The sequence below is a fragment of the Euprymna scolopes genome, chromosome 7, assembly GCF_053919585.1.
Source record: "Euprymna scolopes isolate OS-2025 chromosome 7, ASM5391958v1, whole genome shotgun sequence".
In the NCBI taxonomy this organism is placed as follows: Eukaryota; Metazoa; Mollusca; class Cephalopoda; order Sepiida; family Sepiolidae; genus Euprymna; species Euprymna scolopes.
In genome coordinates this window covers 123,455,132-123,481,649 of record NC_136488.1, presented here as the reverse complement: position 1 = coordinate 123,481,649, position 26,518 = coordinate 123,455,132, and the positions used below count along the sequence as shown (strand labels likewise).

Below are 26,518 nucleotides of genomic sequence, written 5' to 3'. Positions count from 1 at the left end.
CACAGCTTTAAATTCCACTCCGAACTTCGACACCCTAGTCGAATTGGACAACATTCCAACTATGTCAGAACTCGAAGTAGCTCTCTAATACACGAATGTAGGGAAGACCCCAGGTACCGACGAGATTCCAGCAAACCTGCTCAAGTGCGATAAGTTCCTGCTCCCGCACTTGTACGACCTCCTCTGCACCAGTTGGCGCAACGGAAAATTTCCCACAGCTATGAAAGATGCTAAAATTGTCACTTTATTCAAGAAAGGAAACAAAGGAGATTGCAATAACTACCGTGGTATATCTTCACTCAGTCTCACCGGCAAAGTCTTTATCAGAGTGCTCCTCCCAAGGCTCCAGCAGATTGCAAACTGCGTTTATCTAGAATCGCAATGCAGCTTCCGCAGCGGGCGCTCAACCACGGACATGATATTTTCAGTGCGTCAAATCCAGGAAAAATGCAGAGTACAACATAGACCTCTCCATATTGCATTTGTGGACCTCACGAAAGCTTTTGACATGGTCAGTAGAGATGGTCTGTTTGCCATCCTACAAAAGTTGGGCTGTCCACCAACTCTTCTTAGTTTGATAAGATCGCTCCATGATAACATGACAGCCGCAGTCTTCTTCCAGGCTGACATGTCTGACAACTTTCCCGAGTGCAGTGGAGTCAAGCAAGGTTGTGTGTTCGCTCCCACACTGTTTGGCATCTTCTTCTCAGTTCTTCTGCACCGCGCTTTTGGAAATCACAAGGACGAAGACAGTGTGTTCCTTCATACTCGCTCTGATAGAGAACTTTTTAACTTGGCTCGCCTACGTGCCAAAACCAAGATTCGAAAAGTCCTAATACTTGAGCTGCTGTTTGCAGACGATGCTGCATTGGTCTCGCACTCATGGTTGCTTGACAAATTGAGTGCTGCTTGTGCGGAGTCCGCACTGGTAATCAGTGTGAAGAAGACAGTTGTGATGCACCAGGGTGACGCATCACTAGTCACCATCAATGGCCATGAACTAGAGACTGTCGAGAGCTTTGCGTATCTTGGATCCAACATCAACAAGGGAATATCCATTAAACAGGAGGACACCTGCGCAGAATGACCGATGGCCATCTCCCTAAGGATATCCTTTACAGCGAACTAGCAAATGGATCAAGAAGCCGCGGTCACCCGTTGCTGCGCTTTAAAGATGTGGCCAAACGGGATCTGATCGCTCTTAGCATCGATGTGAATGTGTGGGAGAAGCTAACTGAAGATAGACCAGCATGGAGGCGTGCCTTGAGTAAGGGTGGCAAAGGACTTGAGAACCTTTGGTTCGAGAGGCTGGCGCAGAGAAGACAAAGCTAGTGACTACATGTACTGTTGCTTGCATTAATCTTTCATAGATTGTTTGCCATTATTTATTTGAGTCTCTGGGGATGCCGAATCCCAGTGTAAATGGATAACAGTGCAGTTTCAGGCCATAACACATGTATATTTTAGTTGACGACTGTGAAAAACCAGTCAGACATATCAAGTTTGTTGAGAAATATGAAAAAAGAGCCACAAAAAGGAGTGCTTTTAGCACTGAAAATCACTGGGGACGTGAACCAGAATTTTGTCAGGGTCACCCATACTAAGAATAATGTGCTCCACATTTTGGCCAAGTTTCAGAAAAAATCTAATCGATGGATCAAAAGTTATGGGTCAAAACATGTCATTTTTGGCTATTTTGGGGGCATTTTTTACCTCTTTTGAACCCCTGGGGATGTAACGGGAATTTTTGCAAAAAAATTTTTTTTTACTGTGCACATCTATTTAATGAAATACAATTTGTGGCAAAATTTCAGGATAAACTAATGGATGGTTATCTGGCAATCATTTGGACTAACGGATGCACGGGGAACATAGGTCCCTCTCCGATAAATCGGGGGATTAATAAGCATATTCAGATATTCCATATGATATTAATTAACTACGTTTTTAAATTACTATTCAGAATTATTTAAAGTTTTAATTTTTAAATAATAAGTTCAGCTAAATGAAAAATAATGTGTAATGAAACTAAACATTTGCATATATCATAATTTTTCAAGGATATTGATTCACAGGACGATATAGGTTTTCCAACAACTGATGGCCATTCAGAACCCTCATTTAACCTGAACAAAATCATGAGAGGGGACTTGATGATTTCACTGCCACTTAAAGTAGTTTACTAGGCATCGGACAGATAATTCAGTGTGTAACACACAATCAATTTGTTTGTTTATACTGTACCTGTTGGTTGTAGTTTCCCTTTCATTTTCAGTTTCTTAAATTTAACACTAGTTATTGCTTCACAGGAAAAGTCAAGTAATAACTGAGACATTAATCGGTCTATTTCTATTAACGAAAAAGTTTGAATTGCCGTTTAGGTATCTAGCAATATCTAGCGGTTGAGAGCCAGTGTATGTGTATAATGAGTGGTTTAGGGATGTGTTGATGAATTATTATTATTATTATTATTATTATTATTATTATTATTATGATGAAATTGGATGGTTTGGCACAATATTTAATTCTGTAAGCCTCTGGAACCAAGGGTGTCTGAATATTAGTATTGCACCTGTATTTTGATGGTGGTGGTGGTGGTGCACACTTTTGTCGTCGTCGTCGTCGCCACCACCACCACCACGATGATGATGATGATGATGACAAAAGTGTGCAGGTTTTCTTTTTGCTTTACCAAGAAATAAAAGTTTGACACAAGGTCAGTTTAAGTTGACATTCTGTCATCTTGATATACATTAGGCAGGTTAAAAAAATTGTTCTTTTCACTTTACATAAAGTATTTTAATCTTTCCCGTTAGTTCAATGGATAGATACAGAAATAGATAACTAGATCGAGAGATATATCGATAATACACATAGATAGATCGACAGACAGATAAATAAATAACAAATACTTTCTTGTGTTCGAACTACATAACAATAGTATTAATACTGTTTTTCAGCTCTTTTCATGTTGAAAAAAAACAAACTATATTTTCATTTGATGCCTGTCACTTTTTTAAATCAAATTTTGTAATGAAACATTTGACGTCATCATACAACTGAGTGATGAGCTCGTTTTTATCCTGTAATTTCAAATCGAGGTTGTTCGGTTCTAAACTTTCTATCAGTGGATTAAAAAAATACTTTCTCTAAAAACAAAAACAAAAAAAAACTTTCTCTAAAAAAAAAAAAAAAAAACACATTTTGATCATTTTATTTTATCTCCCACACAAAGTTGCTTAAAATCAGTGCAGACTACAAATAAACTTCTAATGGCCCACATATTAGACATACCTTATCTAAAATGCTTGCTCCAACATATCCATTTGCGATTTTTCTGATTTTTTTTTTCTCCTTAGGATTGCTTCTCAATTTGTCTTTTCGACTTTTTGATGAAGATGTTGGAATAAGCAGCCTGGATTGTCTGTGTTTACCTTCGATTTATCTAAAAATTATTTTGTTCCAAAATTGTCATCAAATCACAGAGTGAAGCAATCTTGAATTTAATACTGTATTAATAGCTCTATGGAATATTTTAAATATTAAGTTACAATTTTTCTTTTAGAAATTGATTCTTTGTCGAATCAGCCTGAACTATATATATCTCCTCTTCTCTTCTCTATCTATCTATCTTCTATCTTCTATCTATCTTCTATATAAATAAAATGAACTCATTTTTTCCCGTCTGATTTTGACATTAATAGGATTAAAAATCAAAATATTTCATGCAAATATAATATGCACAAACGGCAGAACAATATCTGAGGTGTGTTATAGGCTTATTATTTCTCAAATTCCTCGATAATCTTAGATTTCTATACTTTTTCTGCTGAGAAGTCACGGCCAAAATCGGTTAAGATCAAAAGAAGTGGTGAAATATTTTCTCTCTAATAAATTCCTCCTCCCCCTGCCACCACTTAACACCGTTTGGGGATCGTTCACAAGGAACAGTTGAGAAGAGAACACCGGTTTGGCTTCGTAGTTCTTTCATGTGAAGTTATTTAAAATCGCTAAACTAAGCTGCAGTGCTCTGTGGCGTAGTGGTTAGCGTGCTGGACAATTCACATTATATTTTCACGTTCGCGCCGACCTACCGTAGTCGTTTTTTTTTTTTTTTTTTTTTTTCCCCCCTAAATAAACAACTGGAATGGACTTTTCTTGGTGGCCGAACTGTTAACGTTGCAGATGTTTTTTTTTTTGTTTTTCTTTTCACACTTTATTTTCCTACTTTTACTCATGACTCCGGGTTTGATCCTTCCTACTTACCTACCATGACATTTTTTTAACCCCGTCCCCCCCGTCCCGGAAACAAACACTCGGGCAACGCCGGGTACCCCCGCTAGTATATATATATATATATATATATATATATATATATATATATATATATATAAATAAAATGAAACTGGTTTGCATGCAAACAGTGAGCATTAAGGATATTAAGCATTAATATTTTTTTTATTGCTGGAGAAATCCTTTTTTTTTTTTTTTAAATTTAAAAACTTGTTTTTCTTTTTTAAAGGTACTTGTTATTTAAAAAATTAAAATAAAAACCGTTTCTTATGTAAATATAATATCATTGCCCTAATCAGGAAAAAAGAAAGAAAGAAATCCACAAATATTTGTGATGAAGCAATGAATATGCATGCAACTATCGATGCATCACCACAATGGCATCTTCCCAATGTGTTTGTGAACTGAGAGTTTCTGCTTTCTAATATGACTTGCGTTATTGACCCATCTTTTAAAACATGGATTCAAATATATTATTTGAGATTCTCTTCAAGGAAAAACGCATTGAAACTCTGTGTGTGTGTGAAGAATATTTTCTTTTAATTTTAATAATGTTCATGATTGAATGAAACATCAAGTAACTTAAAAAAAAAAAAACTATTCTTCAATATTTATTTTTCTACATAATCTCTCTTTCTGTCTCTCTCTCTTTCTCTCTTTCTCTCTCTCTCTCTCTATCTATCTATCTATTTATGTATATTTGATTTGTACTTTCTGCTGCCAGGATAAATGTTTGACATCATTTTTCCACCAAGAATTTAGGTTGACAGAGTGGAACAATTTAAAATGCAAAAGTGTGTGTGTGTGTGTGTGTGAGAGAGAGAGAGAGAGAGAGAGAGAAAGAGAGAGAGAGAGAGAGAGAGAGAGAGCTTTGAGGGGGGGATTTGAATATGATCATTTACACAAGTTTGGAATCGTTTTTTCTTATGTTATAATTTTAGTCTTTTTTAAACCATGCATAATACATTTGGTTTCCATATTGTGTTATTTATCTATACACATACTATGTAAACATCTATACATCTATTCACGGAAAACAACTTTCTCTCTTTCTTGTTTTAAATATTAAAATTCATGAAAATGTAATAAAATTGACCAAACAGAAAATAATATTGTATTTTATGTCATCACCACTTGCTTTTTTTTTTGTCATCGCCTCTCCATATGCAGACTAGTCGTGAAATATTATATTTTGATATGAGCTTTACCCCCCCCCCCCCTCACATACACACACATAATATTTGCATGAATCAATGATTGACGAAAAGTATGCTTTCTATATTTTGTGTGTATGTATATGTGTCTTTCTCTGTTCTAAGGCTATATCCTCTTCAGAACATGCCTCATGTTTTTTGTTTTGTTTTGCAAGAGTCTGGCTTATTGTCAATCCCACCTGCCTTAGTGCAGAATATCTGATGATGTAGTCAGTGTGCTGCTGCTGCTGATGATGATATGTCCCTACACAATATGAGTTGTGTCTCTTTTCACATAGGGCTTGAGGGGAAAGGAGATGAAGAGAATGAAAGAATGACACATCTCTCTGCTTATAGGTGACTAAAGAAGATGAAGATTAACGGTTTTCAGACAGTCAAATGGAATATGCAATCAATATTACTCAACTCATTCCCAACTCTTCACTTTCATCAAAGGCACACTTTGCCTCCCAGACTTCCAGCTTACAGAAACTAGTTTCTTGATTTAGTGACAACGTGTACTCACGCGTTCCCTTCCTCTCCCACCTCTCTCTTCCTTGCTCACTCTCTCTCTCTCTCACACACACACAACGTTCTTAATCATAAAGAAAATATAGCTCTAATAAATTTGATTATGAACATATCAGCAAATTTATAAATAACATTTGCAAGTTAATCATTGTCACTTGATAAATAAGATTGTGTGTGTGTGTGTGTGTGTGTGTGGTTAACAACAAATGCAGAGTTGATCTAAATTATAATCAAAACATCTCTTCTGCTATTTTACTATTGATAATAAAATAATATTACTTGATCTAAATTATAATCAAGGCATCTCTTATGCTATTTTATTATTAAGTTATAAAACCGAATAAAAATAACACTTGATCTAAATTATGCTGTTTTAGTATTAAGTTTTAAAGCTTAATATAAATGATATTTGATCTAAATGTTGATCAATACAGATCTTACACTGTTTTAGAGATGTTATTATTAGTTTATAAAATTAAGAGTAACTCTTTATTAATTTAATCACTGAATTTTTTTTGTCATACCCAGGATGCAGTGTAAAGGTATTGAAGTATTTGGTAGGGTTGGGAAATCGAGTAAAAAGTTAAAAACAAATTAAAAAAAAAAACATTTAAAATAGATTTAGGATGGATTTTGGAATACTGTAATTGTGAAGAGACAAACAACTTTCCAAAGGTTGTCCAGAGCAGTTTAATGTCGTGCCCCCAAGACAAATTCTATTTAACTCATCAATGGGATCATAACAGGTACTTCCACTTCAAGTCAGAGTGGACCTATTGGATAGCTTCATAGGTTGTAAAGTTCCAAACTTGAGTCATCACTAGGGCTAGGACAACAGCATATTCTTTTCATTGTTTTTACTCTTGAGTATATATCTGATGCAGTTAGACACAATTAATCAACCGAGAACCACATCACTCTACATAAAAACATATAAGCTATCAATGGATATATACCTGAGAATTAAAACAAGGAAAATAATATGCTGTTGTCATAGCCTTACTCATCGCTACTGATGCACTTTAAAGATCATGAGCAGAAAAACTCTGAAATAACATCAATCCTGGAACCTGTGGTTAGCAACACCATTTCATTAAGGACTATCGACGAGTACAGAAACTGGTGGCTGTAAGACTATGCACAAGGACCTACATTGTTTTATTCTTTCTCTTTTATTCTATTATGTTTTTATGTTTTGTTGTAAAAAATGTACTTTGGCATGTTGATTTAAAGTTTTTTCTTTCTTGCTTTGTATTTTTTGTGTTTACCAATGAGGTAGACAAGATATTTTGTTTCTATTTTGTATGTAATATTTTGTTCACTTTATGATCATTTTGCTATTTTTTATTGTTGACCATGCATTGTAGATGTTCCACAAATAATTTGACTACATGCTTGTATTTATTGGTCTATTTAACAAATAAATCAGAGCTTTCTTTTTGACTAAGATGTAGGAGAAGGGAAAAGGCACCACTTGTTTCTATGGATCGCTCAACTTACCTTATTGCACCAAGTATTTAGCAAGGAGGAATCTATTACCTTTTTTTTTGGTTTTGTTTTTTGTACGCATTGATCTGACTCACCTACACAACTACATTCTAAGCATTTGATCAATGATCTTATATCAACCTTTAATAAGAGTTGGAAACTCTGTGTGTGTGTGTGTGTGTGTGTGTGTGTGTGTGTGTGTGTGTGTGTTTGTTCATGTTTTTATACTATCTTGTAGAATATACAAATCAAATTATTTCAATGATTTCATCAGCTCTTATCCAAATAATGTTATTTTTCCTTAAATTTTGGGCAAAATAAAACTTGTGTTTCCAGGAATGGTAGCATGAATCATTTACACTGTCTTTTATAATATTAAATTACATTTAAAAAAGTGGTTTATCTATTATAGAAAATGGCAATCATCTGTGTCCAAGAAACAGTCCAAAGCTACAAAGCAAACACCTACATTGTTTGTTCATGATCCTTGTTACTCCAGATGAATAATACCTAAGGTTTTGAAAAAATTATTCATTCTTTGGGGGTCGAGTTTTCCCTAGTGAAAGGGGCTAGATTTTTTTAAACCGTTTCAAAAGAAGACCCATTTCTTGAATAAAGGAGGTGTTGTGTGTGTGTTTGTGTGTTCAGCTAAAAAAAAAAATAATGGTTTGGGAAAGAGAAAATGAGGAGGCGAGAAGAACGATGGATAGAGAAAGAGAAATTTTAATAGAAATATCTTACACTTTTGCCCTGGGTAATGTAAGGTAGCCCTGCTAGTATATTGTAAAACAGGAAAAGAACATGTCATTTCTGTTTTTTATTTTAACCTTAATTTATATTTTATTTATGATTCAAATCCAGAGCTTGTGTTTGCATGAAAGTGTTTGCTGGCTCTTCTGATAAAATACTAATACCCCCCCCCAAAAAAAAAAAATCATTTATGAATATTTTTGTTGTTGTAAAATAAGACCTTCATTCAAGTGTTTGTCTGTAGACACTATTACTTATTCCCGTTCTACTCTAAGAAGGGAATAATAATAATAAAAAAAAACAAACAAACATTTTAGAAGATTATTCAGATTGAATAAATGCTTATTATGAATGTGCGAAAAACATTTCCTCTTGTGTTTTCTTGTCGGATTACCATTTCTATGGATAATCACACTTTAATTATAGTTTCATAGTCAGATGTAAAGATACATGTCTGTTGTTGTCGCCAGTCAAAACATGTGTGTATTCATTGCTGTTTTATTCACATTATCTATAATATAAATCTCACCTGTCTGTTTTAATGCATGTATGTATGTATGTATGTATGTATGTATGCCTAAAACTTTTGACAGAGGTGACCGATTTTCATGAGATCGGTATTGTTTTGAAGCTTGACCCTTTGGACGACAAATATCGAAAAATTGGCTGAGAACATTGATTCCTTCACCCTTAACTGGGTACTTTTCTTCAGGGAGGGATTACTTTTTTCGCTGATATTTTCAAACGTCATCCCCTCTTTTCGATTGACTAGCCTTAATTTAAACCTTTACCATTTCCGGTTTGGTGATGGATGCAATAGCAGAGATGTTACTTTTTTTTTTTTTTTAGATGTTCTCCTCCTCCTTTATGGTACAGGTTCGAGCTTGCCTGTCTACTACCACTTCTTTTTTTCTCTCAACACACACCTCTAAACACCCAGGCTAGTCAAATATAATAAAAGGGGCTTTAAATAGATTTTAGTTTTATGAGGCACTTCTGAACATTGTACTTGTATGATGTAATAAAAAAGAAAGTTTTAAGTGATTATAAAATATTTTCTTTTTCTTCCATTAATTATCAGTTGCATTTCCCAGTTTAATCATGTCACAATGTGAATAAGTTCATACGACTTGATATTTAACAAAAGATAAGAAATACACGTTTCCGAAACAAAATTATTGCTTTCTTGTCTACATTTTATTACATAAAGTTTTAATTTTTAAGTCAGTTAAATTATTTCCTTTGTTTATATCTGAACATGGCAAGCTTTATATTGAGCAATTAAATAAAGTTTATGAATATATTAATTACAAGATGTTTATTATTGCATTATAACTCAAAACAGCAACTCAATGAATTTACAATTATCATAAAAAATCTGCAACATTAAGAAAAACATCTAGGTAGTTTACAGATATATTCCACAAAAGGGACATATATTAAAGTACCTGCGCAGGTCTTGCTACAGTTTTGAATAAATAATTTAGCAAGTCATCATACTGAATGAATGTCGTAGTCAAAGCGGGTTTTCTTAGTGTGAGGCTTTCCTACATTTTGATGTCTGTCCTATTTGGCCCTCCCAGCTAATATTTATGTCTTAATCAGCCAATCAGAATTTTGCAAAGAAAAAAGACCCGGATGTCCTCATATTCATTACATCACCTCCCATTAAGCTAAATTTTCCTGTGAAATTTATCTTTAATATTTTCTCTTTCTAGGGCTTGGAAGCAATCTTTTTTCTGAGTCTTTTCTTTCTTACCGTTGTGATGTTTGAAACACTGGTACCTCTGACCTTAAGTTGGGGGATACCTCCATTGGAGAATGCTGACTTATAGGAACATTTTTCAAATGCATCCTATTGAAATTCTATTCAGTGTTTTCCATGACCTCTGTAGTGTGCCCGAGTCTCAATTGATTTCAGTGTCTTTTGTGCAAAAAAACTTGTTTCCTTTTATGTCATATATAATCTGTCTAACTTTTTTGGGTTGCTATTCCTTCTTCTCAAAAATTCTTCCTGCCCTAAAGTTTTTAAAGAAAACTTTGTCACCTGGCTTATACACTTTAGTCGTCTGTTTTCTTTTATTGATTATTTCCTCACTAGAATAGGCAACAACCTATCAAACACAGAGCATGTTTTTCTTGCAAACATTAACTCTGTTGGTGATAAATATGATATATTAAGGTTTGGCATGGTTCTTTAAACTGCCCTGAATTTTTTACAGCATAAAAACAGCTAAACTCTTTTTCGATTTGACTGTAATTTTATTTTCCAGGCAATTCTTGAGGCATGTACTATTGGCTTTGTAGATCCATCCTCAAATTTGTAAAGCAGTACATTACTAGCATCTGTTGCTACAATGTTTTTCTCTTCGGGTCGAAATCTGCTAATCATAGGTCTGCTATCAAACAGCTTTTTACTTTTTTAAAAGCCTTTTCACATTCTTTCAACTATATCCACTTTGTGCCCCTTTTTTACCAACTTATTTAATGGAGCTATCATATCATATACTTTTTAGGTATATATGCTATAGTAACTTACTAATCCCAAGAAATGCTAGAGTTTATCAACATTATCAGGAGTAGGCATGGCCTTAATAGCTTCAGCTCCTTCTGGGTCTGGTTTTCTTTGTTTATTGTTGATGATCTGCTCTAAATATTTTTCAGAACTCATTTTTCAGAACTCAGCTTGAACCCACATTCTTCAATTCTTTGAAATATTCCTCTAATATGTGCTTTGTGTTGCATCTTATTTTTGCTTTTAATCAAAATATTATCCAAATATGCGATTGCATATTCCATACCAGCTAACATTGTGTTCATTATTTTGCTGGAATAGGCTTGGAACTACCTTCACTCCAAAAGGAAGACAATTAAGTTAAAAAATTCCTTTATGTATATTTATTGTTAAGTACTTACAATATTCTTCACTGACTGTAAGATTTGAATAAAAAAAACGTCTACTTTGTTTCTCATTAGGTTTTAAAAAATAGAGATAAAGAAAAACAAAAACTCACTTTCTATAAGTAATAAGTCTTTGTTAGTTTTCTTTTCTTTTTCTTACAACTTGCAAGGTAGTTTTGAATAGTTTATTGCTAGACTTTTTTTTTTTTAAGTTCGTTTTGAATCCTATGTCACCACTGATATGTCCTGCGAAAGGGATATACAAGGCGCTTTAAATAAGCTTCCAGACTTTTTTTGTATGGGCACTATTATTGATAGTGCACACATGAAACTCTAGTCTCTTCTAGCTGGAATGCACTTGTTATACCGTTCCAACAACTGGAAGGCCACATTGAAGTCCTCTTGTGTCTTTGACCTGAAGGTAGGCTACAGACTAACCAAACTTTGTAAACACTCTAACACCGTTAATTTAGTGAATATATCTTCTGGAGATAGTAGGGTATATGCATGGTCTTTTAAACAGTCACTCAACCTGTTCGAAAAATATGCACATACTCTGATTTTCTTTTTTCTTTTTGATATAACTGGTTGGTGATGCTCAATCTGAGTAATGGATCTTGGAAATTTTTTCCAACCTTTCTAATTCCTCATTTATTGCATCTAATGTAGAAAATGTTACTTTTTAGGGAAGTTAAAAAAAAAAAAAAAATGAGTTTTTCTTTTAATTTGAAGTGAACTTCTGTATTTGTGCACAGACTGAGTACTTCTGAAAAAAAAAAACACTAGGGAATTCACTTTTCAAATCCGTAATAAATCTTTGTTTTGTCTTATTTTTTCTACAATGTTAACTTTGTTACAAAAAGAATTAATCAGCAATTCCAATAAGTTAAACGTACAATCCAGTCTAAACCAAAAAGATTTTCTGAACAAAGGAGTATGTACACTTTCGATTCATGAGTTTTTCTCATGAACAGAATGTTACAATTTAGTTCTCTTTTTAGCTGATACCCACCTGGAAATGTTTTTCTGTGTTTGTTAACCATTAAAAACCTATTTTTTTCCAAGTTTGTTTATTACTGAAATATCAGTTCCTGAATAGAGTAATAATTTTATGGTCATTTATTTTTATATTTAGATATTTCTTTGACCTTCCTACATTTTGTTCTTAGACAAAAGTATGTTCACCTTCGATCGTGATTTTGTTTTTACTTATCTCTGTTTTGTCAGACGATGGGAACTTTTATGACCTACATGCCCACAATAAAAAAAAAAAACAAAATCTTTAAAGAAACAGATTTTTACATGCTTTCCACCAGATGCATTATTTTCTTTATTACAATCTGCATTTGTGACATGCTTTTCTCTTCAATCTGATTATCTTTTTTAATATTTATTAGATGCTGGCATTCCTCCATCACCTTTTGTGGCATAACATTTGAGTCCTGTTTTATAATATTAAGAGTTCCTCAAAATTTTTTATCCTTCAGTGTCGTCAGACCTTGAACAAAAATTAGACATTTGAACATGCCGCTTAATAATTTTGTAAATTTAAATGCCTCACACCACGTGCATACATGACAAAATCATCGTCCTCATGTTTTACAATATTTAAACACGTATGTATATCGCAAATGAAAAAGACTATCTTTTTTATCAAAAATTTACAAAATGCTCTCCCCCACCTTTTTCTTTTTGTTGAACAATTAAATTCACATTAATATTTACTAGTTTCCAACTTTTGTAAGAATAGTATGATTTTTTTCTTTGTCAGACCAGTTTGCATCTTTTTTTATAAATATTGTTTTAAACTTGCAAAAATTAAATGGAAATGTTGAGTCAATATCCAGGTTGTATTTAAATTCCAAGACTGTATTTGAAATTCCTTCAACCGAAAAATCCTCAGACCCGGTGATTTTGTGATCTTAGATGATATCTTCCAAAAGTGATTTATTGTCTTTTGTCTGTTGTTTGAATAAGGTTTTATAATTGTTGTTAGAATTGCTGCTGTAAAGTGGCTTGTAGCACTTTAGTTAATTCCCAAATTTGTTCCATTTTAGTAACCTAACCACCGGGAGGAAAAATTACCCCAATAACTTTTCTAAGTACCAACAAGAGAAAGAGGCAAGGTCTTACATTATGTAAGATTTGAATTAAAAAAAAAGTCTACTTTGTTTCTCATTAGGTTTTAAAAAATAGAGATAAAGAAAAACAAAAAACTCACTTTCTATAAGTAATAAGTCTTTGTTAGTTTTCTTTTCTTTTTCTTTACAACTTGCAAGGTAGTTTTGAATAGTTTATTGCTAGACTTTTTTTTTTTTAAGTTCGTTTTGAATCCTATGTCACCACTGATATGTCCTGCGAAAGGGATATACAAGGCGCTTTAAATAAGCTTCCAGACTTTTTTTGTATGGGCACTTTTATTGATAGTGCACACATGAAACTCTAGTCTCTTCTAGCTGGAATGCACTTGTTATACCGTTCCAACAACTGGAAGGCCACATTGAAGTCCTCTTGTGTCAACATGTCAATGACCCTCGTCAAAGCTTTTATCGCCTCAATTGTCTCATAACGACAACTTCTAAGGTTGTCCTTGAGCTTAGAGAATAACCAAATGTCACAGGGAGCAAGGTCTGGACTATAGGGAGGGTGGGGAACTGTCTTGATGCCCATCTTGGTCAAATAGTCTGTGATCTTTTCTGAGCAACCTTGGGAAAAACTTTGCACAAATCTTCCACATCTTTAGTTCCTTGCGAAATAATTGTGTGTATAGTTCTTACACTGACATCAAACTGTCCACGTATTGTCTCTAGAGACACATGACGGTTCTTATTCATGAAATTCTTTATTTGGCCAATCAACTCTGACTTTCTTACTCCTCCCACACCACTCGTAACCCCTCACAGATTCCCTGCCTAATTATAACTATAATATTTTACACTTGTTTTGTCAAATTATCTTTTATTATTTTTCACACAGGCTTTTTCACACAGGCTATCATCAAAGAATTTTCTTTGAGAACAACCTGCGGCATTCCCTGGAGTCTGAGTGAGAAGTTTCTCCAGATTTCCAGTACTCATCACCTTTTTGGATAACCTTTGCAAATTAGTTTGTGTTATCACAATAGTCATTTACCGGTAGCGACCATTAGTCAGTAGAATTTGGGTAACAATAAGCCTCCCCAAGGTCCCAGTCCTCTTCACACTCACCCAGTGGAGGTCTGGTTAGTGCTTTTTCCTCTCAGTCTTTCTATCCTCCTTTACCCTCTTTCATTATTTGGTGTGGTGCCAGTTTATGCCAACACTACAATCATTTTTTTGTATATGTGGGAAGGTAACTTACAATTTTTTAGTTTTCTTGAATCTATGTGAAGTTTCTTTATTTTAAATCTGTATCAGTTTCTCTACGTCTGGCTTATCTGCATGTTTCCACATTCAAGCATTTTCCTTAATATTTTAGCCTTAATATTTTCATTATTATTATCCGTTGTATCTTCTCGACCATCCCTCTGATTCCAATCTCTCTCATTCATTTTTCAAATGTTTTCGGGATTGTTCTTAGTGCTCCTACTATTAGTGGTGTTATCTTGACTTTCTTCATCTTTCACATCTTTCATCTTTCACACATTTTTGAGCTCTCTAACTAGTTCCACATATTTACTTTGCTTCTCTGTCTTTTTGATATTCATTCTGTGGTTTGCTGGAATGTCAAAATCTAAGATCTGGCAGGACTTTTCCTTTTTGTTAACTCCTGTCTTCTTACTTGTATGGGTTTATCTTTTTGTATATCCATGTCCTATAGGATTTTGTGACTTTAGTTTTCAAGTTCTGCTGCCGGTTTGTGCTTGTACCATTTGCCAGTGTGTTCAAGATGAAGTTGTCTGCATAATTCCCAGTGTGCTGCCTTTCCTACGTAATCGTGTCTATTCTTCTCTGATATCCTTTTCTTTTTCATAGATATAGTTTTATATTTTTAGCTAAAGCTTACATTTTCTTTTACTAGATCTGAGAGGGAGAGAGAAAGAGATGAATCCAAATATTTTACACTTGTTTTGTTAGATTACCTTTTTTGTGTATCCTTTCATATTTGTGTGTGTGTGTGTGTGTGTGTGTGTGTGTGTGTGTGTGTCTCCACACTGTTACTAGACTTGCATACGTGAAAAGATAAGTTCGATCCCCTCACAGAATTTCTTTGCATGAATCTTAAATTAAAAATTTTTATGACTGTGGTTCTTCGGAATAAAAACATTCTTTTCCCATTCATCAGTAAGAGCCATTGTTACACTTGGAGAAGGTCAGAGGTCACAGCAACTGAAATGCTGTGAGAATAACACCTAAGATGAAAACAGTAATCCAAACAATCCAAATAAAAATGATGCAACACTTCCATAACTTTGGAAATACATCATATAATATGGAGAAGTAAAGTGCAGATAAAACTTTGGTTTGGTTGTTTTGTTTTACAGCATATCAACTCTTTTCGTGTTATTTAATGCCAAATCCAAATATTTTGGAAATAGTATTCATGTTATTTTGTAGAAGGTTTTTATTCTTTAGTCTCTTTGTATCTTCAATCACTAGTTTGTAGTGTTTGATTTGGTTGTTTTATAGTGGATTTTATCGTTTTTCTTCCCTCACATGCAGAACATGAATGAGTTTTGCAATGGGAGAGATAAAAAGGGTTACAGTATTAATGTTTTGTACATGTTTTGTACATTTTAAGTTAGGAAACCAGTCAGGAAGAGATAGAAAGAGAAATGGGAAGAAAGAAAAAGGAGGGAAAAGTTGGGTTTTTGTTTTTGCAGAACATAATTAAGTTTTGCAAAAGGAAATAGAAAAACAAAAAGCATCAATGTTGGGTACATTTCGTCTCAGGAAGCCAATATCTTTAGACAGCCTGATCTGGAGGTACCAGTAAAACTTTGGTCCATCTTTACATTGTCATGTGGTGGAAGTAGTCAGTCTCATATTGACTTATTAGTATTACAGCACTCAATAAAATTAAGATAAATTTAAGTATGAATCTTGCTAGATATATAACATTTAGCCATTATCTTTATCCATATTTACCATAGAACACTTTCTTAACTTGACAGAGTTTAAAATTCTTGTGGTCCTGTAAGGGTGCGGAAGAAAGACAAAACTCAGTAATTTATAGAAACAAAATACATTGAACAGAAGAGTAAATACAACAAATGAAGTGTGTTGGTATACGCAAGTACAACTGCTACGAGTGCAAGATTTGAACATGACTGGCGAGAGACATATTCTCCTGGTCTTAAGTGGAAGAGTTCATTTATTATTTGTAAGGTTGAACACCATAACAAAAATTGACTTTACAATCTAGTGGAGAATAACCTTTTCAGTTCTCTACAGCCTCTTTCTTATAGAAACGAATTTTACTAGTCTTTCTCTAATCTATGATTAGTTTCATAGAATGTACTTGGTTGAGCTTCAATCTGTTTCCTTGTGAAAATTTCAAAGCAAGAACTTGTCTTACCACCACCACTGTGAAGAACTATACTTCCACCATGTGCCTAACATCAGACGGAATTTACATGAACAGTGTTCCTTTCCAAGAACTTCCCAACTATGAAACTTGTTGCCACAACCTTGCTTCCTTTACAGCTATAACATGGTTATCTTTGAATCTAATGTTAATATTTTCAACATAAATATAAGTTACTAGGTGGGGGGAGGGGATTGCCCGGTCATAAAATACGCTTAAATATGATATTTTAATTTGTTTAGATTTCATATATATTATTATAGAGTTGTTAATACAAAAGTAAAAATACGTATTTGGGTGCCATCAGCTAGAACCAAAACCAAAAGCAAAACTGTAGCATTCAAAGCTGGTGATGTTACCACTGTACTAACGTGACACGCATATGAACTGATTAAAAAATTAAAAAATAAACATGAATGTACAAAATGTATAACGATTTTTCAATTTTGACTCCTTAAAACTATTTTAACCAGCTAAAGACCCATAAAACAACGGTTCATAAATAATCCAATCATTTGAGGCCTCTAGCGCTGCTCTGCAACTTTCGAAAGGGATAGAGTTTGAAAATATAGAGACAGACAGACAGACAGACATAACCTTTTGTATATTAGATTAGCCTTTATACCCATGTGGTGACTTATCAGTACAGAAACCATATTAAGCTAGATATAATTGTGATTATAAAAATGAATACTTTATTCTTTGAAAGACTCATTTTAAATAGTCTTTAAATAATAAATGAATCTTCAAAATCAATGATGATTACAGTTTTCTTATGTCTTCCAGAAAATTGATTGTAAAAAATACATTTCTGTTTTTTCTTTAAGTTCACCAATGACAAACTTTATTTTTCTTTTTGTTTTAGGTTCTCCAGCCCAGGCTGCAGTGGCAGAACCCTTGATAACCATCGATGTGTCTCCCACGCCTGAATCAGCTGGGTCAGCATATCCTAGTCGGCGACGGTCAGCCGCTTCCAATAATAACAGCAAGACACCAGCAACTAACCTCTCCACTGACGTGAGTTTTGCCTCTTTTATCCTTAATTCTGCATATGGCACCAGTGTTTTTAGTGAGTAAAAGTTGATGAATATTGTAATGTTATTCTATCCAAGTTCATGTGTTCAACTTTACTTCTTACAGTGTTTAAATTAATGATTTTTTTTTTCACAGTAGATTAATATTTAGGATATATGCATAACTTTTTTTCAGATTTATTTTTGTATAAACTTCCTATTTTTACTTGGTATTGCCCAGATGGACACATATTACAAGATGGAAACCTTGGAGAAAAATTGTTTAAAAAATATAACTATGTTTATTATTATTTAAAAAAAAAAAAAAAAAAAAAAAAAAAAGGATTAAAAAAATTTTTTTTTTTCATATTTATTTTATTGGGACTACTGTTCTCATCTTGAGTGTTTTTCATACTAGTATAGTTTTTTTTTAGCTGTTTCCATTTTCGTATTTGCGTTTGTACAGATTTGATATTATGTTTCTGAAATTTTTTAGATTAGGGTGGATAATTTGTATTATCTATATATTAATATGATAGCGTGTGTTCTTTTGTGTGTCACACTTTCTAACAAATTTCATTGGTTGAGATTTAAGAACACATACGATATCATATTAATATGTAGATTATACTAAATCTGAGTAAATGGATTTGGTGAGTGTTTAATGAGATCTCAGGCATAATCTTCTTTTCGAGTAGAGGGGGAATGATAGTCTCACATGGTTACTTCCGGTTATGAGGTCATTATCTTCTGTTAAAAAGATACATATGATATATTTATGATGTAATACATTGACATAAGATGTTATATTCCAAAAATCACATGGATGTACTGCTGATTCCAAAAATCAGATAAATAGATCAGTGCATGCTAGGGGCTTATTTGTAACATTCCAAAAATCACGTAAATATATCAAGCAATCCCAAGTTCATATTTTTGCCCTTAATGTCCTCATGGCAGTAATTGCAAAAACTCTTCTTAAGGATGGGGGTGGGGATTAAAGTCACTGGAATGCTGAGACTGATACTACACTCAGAAATTCATGTTGAAGTAATGGTTGTCTAATCCCTAACCGTATTAATATGTATCAATTTCAAAAAGCTTCTGAAGCAGTTTATGATTTAAACATTACTTTATTTGAAGTATATTTTTAACAGTGGGATAGGGGATATGAAGTCAGTCCCAGAAACGGCTGAAACCATTTATGATTTAAACATTACTTTATTTCATGTCTATTTTTAACAGTAGGGAAGGGGATATGAAATCAGTCCCAAAAATGTCTGAAACTGCTTACGCATCAAACATTACTTTATTTCATGTATATTTTTAACAGTGAGGTGGGGGATATGAAGTCAATCCCAGAAATGGCTGAAACAGTTTACGATTTAGACATTACATTATTTTATGTATATTTTTAACAGTTGGGTGGCGGACATGGAGTCAGTCCCAGAATTGTATAAGATAAGTAAAAATATATACTAGCAGAATACCCAAAATAGTCAAAATTAGTAACATATCGAAGAATTATGAAAAATGATGAAATATGAGTTAATTGATTGGTGTGTTTGTAATGAAATAATAAGCCCAGGAAATATATCAGTTATTATTTTAGTAAGGTTGAGCGATAATGTGGGTTAGAATTATGAAAAATGATTGTCAAAATTAGTAACATATCCAAGAATTATGAAAAATGATGAAATGTGAGTTAATTGATTGTTGTATTTCTAATGAAATAATCAGCCCAGGCAATATATCAAATTTATTATTTTAGTAAGGTTGGGCGATAAGGTGGGTTTAAATTATGAAAATTATTGTCTAAATATCCAAGAAGAATATTGTCTAAATATCCAAGAATTATGAAAAATGATGAAATGTGAGTTAATTGATTGGTGTCTTTGTAATAAAATCATCAGCCCAGACAATGTATCAAAGTTATTATTTTAGTAAGGGGGGCACGATACAGTTTAAAGAAAAGGGCTAGAATAATATGATTGTTTCTTCATTCATTCTGAACACCCACAGAATGCCCAGTAGCAATATATTACATCTGAAAGATCCCGCTGTGGAATTTCCACAGGTCCTGCTAGTTAAGATTATTCTGACTACTATTCTCATCTTGAGTGTTATTTGCACTTACTCCGATAAGAACAATACTCAGAATAATCCAAATTGTCAATCCTCATTTAACAAATTTACTTTTGCATTTTCATATTTTATTCTTAAATAATAATAATAAATAAATCAATGTGTATTTATGAAGGTTACATATAGATGCACATGTACGCAATTATAGTACCTTGTTTGATAATTAATATTAACCCATTCATTCTAACTAATATTACAATGATAATATTATTAATAATATTAACCCATTAGTTCCTACATTTTACAATAACAATATTACAATAATATTATTAATAATATTACAATAATATTATTAATAATATTACAATAATATTATTAATAATATTACAATAATTTTATTAATAATATTACAATAATATTAATGATATTACAATAATAATATTATTAATGATATTACAATAATAATATTATTAATGATATTACAATAATAATATTATTAATAATATGTCCTGGATATGACCTTAAACTATATCCAGTGGTGAGGCCCCAGCTTGCGGGCTTTGGGGAGTGTGGAGCAACCCTTTAATTGCCATTGCTCCCAGGTCCACTCTGACCCAGAGTGGTAGTACCTGTTAGGGTCCCAACTATGGGTTAAATAGAAACCGACTTGAAAACAACAAATATATTTTATTAAAAATTTTTTTCTTAAAAATCTTTGGATTCGGCATTAAATAACCTAAAAAGGGTTGATATGCCGTAAAACAAAAACAACCAACCAACCAACCAACCAACCAACAATAATAATATTATTAATATTATTACGATAATAATATTATTAATAATATTAACCCATTAATTCCTACAGTGTTTAATATTAACCCATTAGTTCCTACATTTTTTCTTTAATTTAATACAATAAATTTACAATATTTCATTTGACCAAAATTACTTTCAAAGATATATTTAACAATAGAATAATTAGAGTATTCATTTATACTGTGTATGTGTATGTATGTATGTATGTATGTATGTATGTATGTATGTGTGCGTGTGTGTGTGAATTATTTATAAAAACTATTTAAAAAATTTGATTGGTTAAAAGCTGAAGTTGATTGTATCCTTCTACTCTAGATTTTCACACTGTACTGAAAACTGAGATATCAGTGTTGCCAATATACACCAGACAATAGGATAAATATTTGAAAAATACTCTAATTTTTCTGACTAACTGTAGATATATCTGAAAATGAATCATGGCTAATTATTATTTTGACCCTAAAAAAGACCATGGGTGCTAATCAGTTAAAACAGAAGTAATGTAATTATTGCTAATTAATAAAGAAATGATTGGTAAGTAAGTTCCAAGAGAAAAAGAAAAAAAAAAGGTCCGAACACAAATCTTTATACTCTTAACCCTAATTATAATAGACATTTTCATAGTAACATATTTCAAATGACAATTCTTTCAATTAAACTTTGGTTTTTACTTTTTTACAGCAGGCTCTATTTTGTTAGGGCTTTTCTTTTTCGGGCTGTTTTCTTCCATAGATACCCCCAAAATATCCCCGCACACACAATATAAGTATAATTAGATTGTTCTAGTGACCAAAATCTATTCCCAAACTCTAGTTGCATACATTTAAAGACAATTAAAACCATAACTCATAATAACACTTTTCTAACTCAACTTTTTTTCTACCATTAAACTCCTTATCCATTTTCTTTTTTTGTAGATTTTTACTTTTCTTCAACAGGCTTTATTTTGCTTCCATAAATACCACCATTATCACCACTACCACAATATTTTAATGCAGTTTCCTCTTAAGCTCGGTATAATTAGACAAGAAAAAAAGGATTATTTCCCAATTTTTGGTCCCCTGATTTATCAGAGAGGGACCTATGTTTTCGATAGTGTCCGTTAGTCTGGACGATTGCTAGATAACCGTCCATTAGTTTTTCCGAAAATTTTACCACAAATTGTATTTCATTAAATAGATGTGCACAGTAAAAAATTTTTTTGCAAAAATTCCCGTTACATCCCCAGGGGCTCAAAAGACGTCAAGAATGCCTCAAAATAGCCAAAAATGACATGTTTTACCCCATAACTTTTGATCCATCGATTAGATTTTTCTGAAACTTGGCTAAAATTTGGAACCTATTGTTAATATAAATCCAGTATGGGTGACCCTAGCAAAATTCTGGTTCACATCCCCAGGGACTTTTAGTACTAAAAATGCCCCCTTTTTGTGGCTCTTTTTTCATATTTCTCAACAAAAACTTGATATGTCTGACTATATAGTGGGTTTTCACGGTCGTCAACTCAAATATATTTGTGTTAAGGCCTGAAACTGCACCGGTATCCATTTACTCTGGGATTCGGTGTTCCCAGGGTCACAGAAGAGGTCAAAAACGCCCTCAAATGGTCAAAAATGCCACTTTTTGCCCCATAGCGTTTGATTTTCCTGAAACTAGGCCAAAATGTTTTCTGGCATCATCTCACATGCAGCATCAGAGAGGAACTACGCCACAGCTACCGAGAATAAGAAGAAGGCCTGTTAACTGAAAAATGTCTGAAGGCAATGTAGGTAAGATTTGTCAGACTGAGGGCTATTTGAAAAAGAGCAAAATAACATTTTTAAAAAGGAAAAAGCACAGTTCGATTAATGCTGAAACTGAACTTTATTCAATATAAAAATGTAAATATTATCTATGTAAAATTAAGTAATTTTAAAGTAATATACAATTTAATGTTGATAAAACTGAATTATGAATTTAGGGAACGAAAAGAAGCATTAAACACATATTTTTTGGCCTTTGGAACAAGATCACAGTGTAGTATCTGTTTTGATGCTACACTTTACCTGTTCTGTCCTGGGTCGGTGGAGGAGAAATCTTTCATGACTGAGATTATTTTTGTTCCTATCCAGAGTGCCCCTTATTGGGAAACTGGATTTTGCCCACAAGATTATATGTTGAAATATTTAAATATAACTATTACTTTAAATACAGAAATTATATTTAAAGTTTTGGTTTTCTGTTCTTCTATGTCCATTTTTTTCCCCATGTTTTTCATCAAAATGTGTAGCATATTAGTTGTCTCACAGGCCATCATCAGTGATCGCTCACTGGCAGTAACCTATGGTGTTCCCTTGAGACCAAGTGACAAAAAGTCTCCCCAGATTTCCAGTGTTCTCCACCTCTTGGCTACTTGTGCAGATGATTGCATTTATTGCAACAGTCGTTGTCACTGATTTCTCGTTGGCATCGGCCATTAGTGTTTCTTGGGGTTTGGGTGACAAAATGCCTCCCCAAGGTACCAGATTTGAACTGCACACTTCCAGTGGAGATTTGGTTAGTACTCTTCCACCTCGGTCTTTCCATCCTCCCTAACCCTTCTTAACTAGTTGGTGTGGCATCAGTTGATGTCATCTACACCAGTTTTTTTTATTATTATTACTATTATTATTATGATAATAATAAGAGTGCTTGTGCAGTGTACGCACGTGTATTTTAAATATTATTTTCAAGTTAAATAAAATTTTGGGTTTATATTACTGTACACATAGATTCAAAAAAGTTGTCAAAAAGCAAATATATAACAAATAAATGTTATCAAAGGCAAGATAAGCTACTCTTCTACTTATCTGGAAGGGTTCTTAGTGGTTTTACTCACTTTAAAATGTGTAATCGCTTCGAAAATCATAGAATGTTTATCGATATATTTTAAAACTAGCGGGGGTACCCGGCGTTGCCCGAGTGTTTGTTTCCGGGACGGGGGGGGGGGGAGTTTTAAAAAATGTTATGGTAGGTAAGTAGGAAGGATCAAACCCGGAGTCATGAGTAAAAGTAGGAAAATAAAGTGTGGTGAAAAAAAAAACAAAAAACAAAAAAAACATCTGCAACGTTAACAGTTCGGCCACCAAGAAAAGTCCATTCCAGTTGTTTAGGGGGGGGAAAAAAAAAAAACGACTACGGTAGGTCGGCGTGAACGTGAAAATATAATGTGAATTGTCCAGCACGCTAACCACTACGCCACAGAGCACTGCAGCTTAGTTTAGTGATTTTAAATAACTTCACATGAAAGAACTACGAAGCCAAACCGGTGTTCTCTTCTCAACTGTTCCTTGTGAACGATCCCCAAACGGTGTTAAGTGGTGGCAGGGGGAGGAGGAATTTATTAGAGAGAAAATATTTTACCACTTCCATTGATCTTAACCGATTTTGGCCGTGACTTCTCAGCAGAAAAAGTATAGAAATCTAAGATTATCGAGGAATTTGAGAAATAATAAGCCTATAACACACCTCAGATATTGTTCTGCCGTTTGTGCATATTATATTTGCATGAAATATCTTGATTTTTAATCCTATTAATGTCAAAATCCGACGGGAAAAAATGAGTTCATTTTATTTATATAGAGATTAGAAAAATGTCGGCATGCTCGCTATTGAACTCGGTAAGTTTGGGAAAATGAGTTCAAACAAATTATACAAAATACTTTTAGAAACCCACCGAGTATATGTCCGCCTATGTCACGGTAACATATATTGAGTTAGTTTTTAACAGTGTTTTGTATAACTTTTTTTGTTTAAACTCGTTTTCCCAAATTTACCGTGTTCACCAGCGAGCATGGCGCCATTTGCATTTTTCCAATACATCGGTAAACACTGTTTTTCGAGCTGAATAAACACTTTACATTAAATAAAAACACTAAAAATTTATTCAGTTTGGTAGAAAAGTAACTTATCTTGCTTTTGATAACATTTATTTGTTTTTTGACAACTTTTCCGAATCTATATGTATAGTTAAACAAACCAGTCATGTAAATTATTTACAGTTAAAATGTTATAAAAAAACAAAAACTTGAAGTTTTAAATATATTTCAATTACGCCCGGTGCTAAAATATTGAAAATTCACTAATTGTTAAATAAAAAAAAAAAACTGCTGTGAAAAATGCTAATTTAAAAATATTTGGGAATACTCAGTGAAAAGTTTTATTTATTATTAAGAGAATGGACTGAAAAATATTATATAAAAATTGTTTGTTTTGCAGTAAAAAAAAAATAAAAAAAAAATAAAATGAAATATTCGACTTTCTCCGATAGAAAACAAAGTTCAAAAACGAGTTCACTTACTATATTTTGTTAGATTAAAATTATCCCAATGTGCAATTATAATAATTATTATCCAAATGGAGAATTGTTCTTTCTCTTTAGAATATACATGTACCATCGGTAACACATATTGGTAGCTATGGACAATCGGTAACACAATCGGTAGCCATATTTTTTATGCCTGTTAGCGTGACCACGTTGAATACTGGAAACTTTCTATACCTACAAGTTAATCAGAAAGTGACGTTACGCTGTCATGTTCACTGGCCTACTCTCTTGGTGGTGGTGACCACGCATGCACGGCTTGTTTTTATACATTTCAAGATTGTTAAAATCTTAAATTAAGTTCAAATCTATCAACTGTTTATATGTAGAAAAGCATAAACATGAAAGAAAGCAACTTGTCTTATTGAATTCTGTTAGTCTTTCTTAAAATGGGTCATTACTTAACGTTTCATTATATTACATTCTCATTTAATGTTAATATATTATATTCTTCATGTCCGATCTGTGTATTTTATTTATGTAGAGTCAAATTGACATTTAACTAGCATAATGGGATCTGTAAGTTTATATATAAATATTGCTTATTTTAAGTAAAAATTTTCCTAATAGACTTCTCACTTGTAGACCAAATCAGAACTAAGAAAATAGACATCTAAACATGATGGAACATTCTAGTGTTCTTCTTAGTTTGTTTGTAGCACAAGTAATCAGAGTTGAGCACTGATGACTAAATTTAATGATTTACCCTAAGCAAAGTTATTGAAAATGTTGTTTTTGTTATCTGAACTATTCTAAAAAATAATTTTTATTGGCATGCGGTGTCCACCCTACAGATAGTAATGAACTCTTCCACTTATTATAAAGACCAGAAGAATATGTCTCTCGGCATTAGCACAAGTTATATACAAAGTCATGTGCACGTTTTTGTTCAATATATTTCATTTCCACTAAATACCGAGTTGTCTTTCTTTGAGATCTTTACGGGAACACAACACTTTTACCAAAATCATTTAAAATAACAATATAAGTCAGCCATGGAACTACGTACTAGTGCCAAAGTTTCATCTAGACCTGAATTCTCCATATTCTATGAACTATGTGCAAAATTATGCCAGGGAAATATCTTAACTTAAAAACTATTTGTCTGATAATGCTGAGATTTTTCCTCTAGTTGTTACTGTAAATCAAATTTGGAAAAATTGTAAATTGAAATATCATCCCAATTTCGATGATACATGAACTTTTTATGATCAAATATTATGGTCAAGATTATATAAGACTAGCAGGGGTGCCCAGCGTTTAGGTGGTGTAGTAAGGACCCCCTGGCAGGGGTGGGTGTGGGGTGGTAAAAACAACAGTAGCGGGGGGTGCCCAGATGTATGTAGGTGGTGTGTAGCAAGGAACCCTAGTGGGGGGGGGTGAGAAAATGTGGGAGTAGCGGGGGAGGGGGAGATCAAAACAACAGTAGGCAAAGATATTTAAAGAAAAAAAAAAAGAAAGAAGTGGTGGTAGGCAGGCAGGTTCGAATTTGTAACATGAAGGAGGAAACAAAAAAAAGACCTGAAATAAAAGATAAAATTAATTATTTCCTTATTCCATGGAATTTCAAAAATTTGTGCTTTTTCTTCAGAGGAATATGG

The 26,518-nt window shown here is 33.1% G+C and overlaps 1 protein-coding gene across 11 annotated transcripts in view; it reads left to right on the top strand.

Moving 5' to 3' along the window:
• The window catches only part of LOC145279918 (nipped-B-like protein), a 480,085-nt gene that overhangs the window by 334,982 nt on the left and 118,585 nt on the right, over window positions 1-26,518 (top strand). For all 11 annotated transcript variants that reach the window (XM_080131479.1, XM_080131478.1, XM_080131476.1 and 8 more), the window contains one exon: window positions 17,527-17,678. In XM_080131479.1, the coding sequence (XP_079987605.1) occupies window positions 17,527-17,678 (152 nt within the window). The remainder of the gene's footprint in view (window positions 1-17,526; window positions 17,679-26,518) is intronic.